The following is a 6000-nucleotide window of genomic DNA, read 5'->3' as shown; positions in this document are numbered from 1 at the left end:
TTCCTTGCTGACAGACCTGAGGCAGTGGAAGCACGTTTACTGTCACGGCAGGGAGGCAGGCCAGGGAGGAGCTCAGATGTGTTTGGCAGTTTCATATGGCAGGAAATTGAAATGGGAAGAAAACCACTTTGATGTTAAAGCTGTACCACTAATAATTCCTGAAATACAACGGAATGAAAGATTGCGTCCCACAGCAAATGGTAACTGTGTCGGTGCGGGTGCTGTTCCTCCTCTTTTTGTTATGTTTCATTGTTCATGCTGGCTGGGGTAGCCTTATCACAGGGAAATCTTTCTCAGCACTTTTTTCTTCTCTTTACCGGTGCGATTCAGCAGTTACACTGAATGTAGAAACCTTTTTCTTGTATAGTTTACCTTGCAGTAGTTCAGCAAAAGATTCAGCTAAATTCTGTCCGAAAGAGCTTGGCATTTGGAAAGTCATTTTAAAAATACAAACATGAAGGTAAGCAGAAAGAATAGTCCTCCCAGCGTATTGCCAGCTGCTTTAAGTTCAGTCATTTGAACTTGAGTTCAGCTGCTGCCCATCCCTCAGACAGCCGAGTGTCTGCCAGCAGGGGGGTCCCAAACAGCTTCCTTGGTGCCAAGAGCCTGGCGCCCCGATGCCTGCGCTAACACAGGGTCCCTTGTGCCCAGGGCTTTGGCCACTGAAGGGAAACCTGCCCCAGGGAAATGACTCAGTGGTTCTCATGCTCTTCTGATGGATAAGTGGCTGTTTGTTAGGACTCAGATTTTTGTGTAAAGGGGACAAACACTTCCAAAACATCAGTTTCCCAGGTAGATGCTGGTAGCGAATCCTTAACACAAGCCTGGTGTGATTTGTGCTAGGCTTATACATTCTCCTCCACATACACAAGTTTTCCCTTGAACGCGAAAGGACACAACCAGGAAAAAAAGAATTAGTAAACTAAGTTTATTGGGTTTGCCATCTGTAAATAAGACATCTGTATTAAATTATAAAAACAGATTAAAACCATTTTATAAAAATCATAGAAATAAATCCAGTACGCGCTCCATCACGGCTGTTGCCACTGGATTGCAGTCTCTTAGGCAAGTCTGAGATGTCTTCCTAGAAAGTTCGGTAGGGGAGTAATGTTTCAATATGTTGATGGCACTGTAGTTAAAAACAAGTACAGAGCAGGTGAGGGTAGGCAGCACGTTGGTTCTCTGCGTGAGCTTCAGAGAAGCCCAAGTTTCAGGCGCATATAGAGGAGAACTGAAAGACAGAAGAAAGAGATGGGAGCAGAGCGTAAGTAGTGAGCATGGAGCCACTTGCACTTCTCGTTTGTGTCACTCCAGCCTGGGGGTGAGTTCTTAGAAGAGAAATACATAACTGGTTAAGAATGTGGCAATGCTGTGTAAACAAGCGCTGTTCCAAAGCCTGGCTTCCTGTGGGCCTGCTGTCCTGCCTCTTTCTAAGATCAGAACTCGTCCAGGTAACAAGCACAGGAGCTGTCTGATTTCTGAAAAACAAGGTCTCCCTGAGCTTTAGCCATCACTCGTGTTTAGCAGTAAATAACTGAGCTGTTGTTTTGGGGCACGTCTTGCATCCTGCCCCTTCTCCCTTCCAGGAAGGAGGAGGCAGGGTTGTGCCAGAGAGTGTTTACTGTGAATTGTACAGACTGTGTACGGGGTGGGCAGCTGTATCAAAACAGGAAGCTGCCTGGATGCTGTCAGAAAACCTCTGGTGGGAAGGCTAATTTACAGTTTTGAAGCTCTTGCATCGCTATTGTTTGTGCATCCTCAGTAGCACTTCAGGACTTCATTAAGACCGAGAGATGAAGCTCTGGTGGAGCTGGGTGGATACCCAGAATTAAGTGACTGGAGTTCTGAAATTTGAATTCTAAGAGATGTAAAATGACCTCAGAAATAAAAATAAACTTTCCACATCAGCTGGTTTTATGTTAGAGGGCTGGAGGGTTTTTCTTTTTAAAAAACAAACTTGGTAAGGTAATGAAGGCAGAGTTTAAAAAAAAAAAAAAAAAGGATTTATAATGCTGCAGTTCATTAAAGAATTAATTAAAAACAGTAACATGGGACTTTTTTTTCCAAGAACACATGCACCACATTACCTGCGGTGGTGATCAGCGCGCTGCAATGCGAGTGAAATCCAGGGAAAGGCATAGAGGATAAGCTCAATATCGGTGGCTGTTCAGAGGAAGCCTGTTCTGTGCTGCATTAACCCGCTGTGTAGGGCCAGCACCAGAGGACAGACAAAAGATGGCAAACTACGCCCACCCTGCCCCGCTGTGCTCCTGGCCAGGCACCCTGCAGGAAGCACGGATGCTGCTTACAGCTGCAGGCGCACAGAACTGGCCACGCTCACCTGATGCAGCACTGGGAGGGTTCCTATCAGGGCATCTGGGCATCAGAGACCGTCCTGGCTGTTCCCTCCCTTCCTTTCATAGTTTAACTCACCAGTGCTCCAGAAATGACACCTTGTCTGCAGAATGTCACTGGCTATTACAAACACCGGGCAGATGCACATTTTTGTACGTTACACTAAAAATATATGGCCTTCCTCCCCCCAAGTGGTCTCCTGAAAGAGGTGAGGACCTTGTAAGGATCAGCCCAAATAACTCCGACATCAAAGACAGAAGGGCTACTCATCTTCTGGCTGTGCAAAAGGCACCTCCAGCATTTAAGTTGAAAGAAAGGGCAAACTAAGCACTTGGGAGCCCATCCAAACTCTGCTTGTTGCTGGGGCCCTGCAGCAGACCTAAGAAGACAAAGAACAACTCAGCTCAAAACAGCTGTAACTCTGACAGTACCTGTATGAAGCGAGGGGGGTAAATATGCTCAAGGTTGAGTATATTTGATATTCCTTTTAGAAACAGTGGTTAGTCACAGGGAGGCTCGCTGAAAAATAAGATGAGTGAGGAGGCAGCTTCACTCGCACAACAATCTGGAGAGCACAGGGAGATGTTCAAGGGAGAAGGCAGACCTGGCTGGCGGTATCCCAAGGTCCCAGCCCCGTCAGCTGTGTGCGCACAGGTGGGCACAGCTGGCAGCAGCCCCTCAGGCAACCGCGGTCAGCAGGGGGATTACAAACTGGGACAAACAGCTACTTCTGTATAACTGATGGACACCAGGGCAGATCCTGCAAGTGAAGAGCATTCCAGCATTCAGAAACATTGGGTGGACAACACTGAGGTTGTTTTGTCTACTATATTATGCACATTTGTATTTAGTACTTGGGATGGGAGCTCTGTATCTCGCTCTCCTGACTTAGAGTGACTGGTGATCTAAAGACTTTCAAAAGCAGAAACTCAAAACATGATTCTTCCAAAAGCTTTCAGAAAAAGAGGTATCAACCCTGTAATTAAACTTTTGTCTGCCTTCAGGTGGATCTGCCTATGGTAAACTTTATTCCAGTATTAACTATTAACGACATCTATTAACCATCAGTGTAATGGCTTCACCTGCAGCACATGCTGTAAGTTCAGGCTGAATTATCGTACCGATCTTTTTAGCGCTATGAAAATTAAAATTATGATTTGAGAATCCTCATCACATTGTACCCATTACTGCCTTACTCTGGAATGACAAAATTCCACTCCTCCGCTTCCCAGGGTCTCTGCCTACAGCGTGCTTCACATGTTAGAAAAGAAGATACATAAGGAAAGTTTGACAAGGAAATGAACTGGAAAAACATTAACAGCGAAATAAATCGGTGCTAGAGTGGGAAGGTGTGTGGATAATTGGAGCCTTCTGCTGTCCTCTGTCCGTGGGACAAGTTTTCCAAGTGAAGATGCTGAACCCAGCCCTAAATTTGCAGGCAGGTGATTATTCAGAGCTTCTTTCAGTGACATGGGATTTCATGTCATTGTTTCAAAGGATGTAATTCATTGCTGAGGATGACAGAGGCATTCTTGAGTCCTGTGGCAATTGCCTGGGTGCCAAGATTTGTATATCCTTCTTTCTCTCCAGTTCAAACTTTGTTTTAATTGTGCCAGGTAAACCTGCTTCTGCTGTGGAGTGCTTGCCCTGATTGTTCAGTGTGGAAAAAAACCCAAACCATGCCACAAACAACACACCAACAATTTCTAGCCCCAAAATATTTCAAACACTTTCTTCTCCCTTTTGTCTTGAAGTGTTTGCCAGATTCAGCCCACATCTGCAAATAGTTTTAGTCCTCCTTTCCTCTCTCTCCTTTTTCTCTATATATAGTGTACAGAAAAAATACCTACTTGTTCTCATTTCTCTTCATCCGTCCAGGTTTTTACTTGATTCCATCTGTGTCCTGTTTGAGATCTGCATCCCATTTCTTCTCCTGAAATACACAACTGCTCATGTTCCAAGATACAACAGCAAATCTCACTTAGTGTATCTGACATCATTTTGCAAGGATTCAGTGTAATTCATTTCTCCCCTTTCCCCAAGCTAACTGCAAAGGGTAGCAGCTGACTGAGGCAGTAAACCAAGGTATATGATGTCACTTTCACCTTTAATCAATACTGATCACACAATTGAAGTTACAAAGTATATCTTTCTATAATAACTAAATACATCTTTCTCTAAGTAAAATTTCCCATTCATGGTGAACTATCCTTTACTTCAAACAATTGTCTGATACTCCAGGCAGCTCTCTTGGGCTGAATCTCCGTTCCCAGAGAACACTGCTGCTTTAAATAGCTGCAAATAGGTTTTTAGTATTATTCATTTTGTATTAAGTTTTAAAAGAATTCTAAGTAAGCGTTCTCAAGTAAAAGCATCCTCTGGAGCACAATCAACTTATAATGAAGATGCAAAAGGAAGTCAGGACTTGATAGCAATATATCTCAAAGACTGTTTTTGTTTGACTTTTGTACTTCTGCCCAGTTCTATAAAAGCACACTTACTTCCAGATAAAAGAGATGAGCAATAACAGAATCCCCATGGACTGCATATAAAGTCTCTTCCTATTACCAAGAGAGTGCTTCCCTTCAAGTAGTTATTTTCATCTCTGAACAGCAAACCTTCCTTAGCTGCCTTACAGAGAGAACACTGCTGTTGCCCTCACGCTTGTCAGTAGTTACTACATGCTGATAACCCAACACTATCTTGGTTACCAGGCTTGGCTACCACAACAGGAAACCCTGTCAAACCAAACACACTGACATGATTAAAAACTTAAGTATGGATTTTATTTGCCTATTATAAGCACTTACTTATTAAATCCAACTTCTAAGACATTCTTTTTCTGTTTACTGCTATGTGTCCTACAAACAAAATACTCTCTGCTGCATTTCTTTTGTCACCCATTGAGCAAAATCCTGTGCAAACTCACAAGTCTGCTGCATTCATCAGTTAGAAGACTTCATGGAACAGCTGAATTAGCTGACTGACTTGGTCACATAACAAGAGTTTGATTATTTGATAGTTTTACTATCAAATATGCTCCTGCTTCTCTTTCTTCCTCCTTTTTCTGAAAGAAGTGGTTGAAAGAAAACAACCACACAGTCCTCTGCCTTATTTCCAAAGCACTGACTAAAGAACAGTGGCCGAACAGCTGAGCAACAGCAGCCCACAGGAACCTGCGTCTTCCTGGAGACCGCTGGAAGCAGCACGTGGTCCTGCTGAGGTGCACTGCAGTGCTCACTGCTCATGTAGAGCTGTCTTACGTTCTCCATCACATTTGGGTGAGTGGCCGTGAAGAAGCAGGGAAAATGGATGGCATTTAAAAATAAGGGGAAAAAAATCACCAAGTGATCGATGGACCTGAGTCTGACAAATGGTGGCAAAAAGATCCAACTAATTACCAGCATCAGCTACAGTTCAAATGGTAATGCTGTGGAAGAGTGGATTTGCATTATCTCTGAAAAGGGAACACAACAATCTTCTGATAAGAATGCTAGGAACAGTAACCAAGAATAACTGCTGCTGTTCTCCTGTCTCTTCTAAACACTTCTTCCTTTAGTTTGGGCTGAAGCAGGACTCGGGTCCAGCTAACAGTCTCTCTCCAATTTAATGGAATAATTTTTTCATACACCAACAGAAGCCAGC

At 43.7% G+C, this 6000-nt stretch overlaps 1 protein-coding gene across 3 annotated transcripts in view; it reads right to left on the bottom strand.

Annotated features, from left to right (window-relative positions):
- Positions 1–914: 914 nt before the first annotated feature.
- Positions 915–6000, bottom strand: part of SDCCAG8 (SHH signaling and ciliogenesis regulator SDCCAG8) — a 98510-nt gene continuing 93424 nt past the window's right edge. For 2 of the 3 annotated variants that reach the window (XM_072333843.1, XM_072333842.1), the window contains exons 18-19: positions 4206–4288; positions 915–1231 (exon numbers count right to left, since the gene is read on the bottom strand). In XM_072333843.1, the coding sequence (XP_072189944.1) occupies positions 4238–4288 (51 nt within the window). In that variant the 3' untranslated portion in view covers positions 915–1231; positions 4206–4237. Of the gene's footprint in view, positions 1232–4205; positions 4302–6000 lie in introns of those variants that run through there. The other variant, XM_072333844.1, reaches the window with a different exon arrangement.

Source organism: Excalfactoria chinensis, chromosome 3 (genome assembly GCF_039878825.1).
Source record: "Excalfactoria chinensis isolate bCotChi1 chromosome 3, bCotChi1.hap2, whole genome shotgun sequence".
NCBI classification, from domain to species: Eukaryota; Metazoa; Chordata; class Aves; order Galliformes; family Phasianidae; genus Excalfactoria; species Excalfactoria chinensis.
The sequence above is the reverse complement of the archived record's forward strand: the minus strand, read 5'-3'. Positions and strand labels throughout refer to the sequence as shown.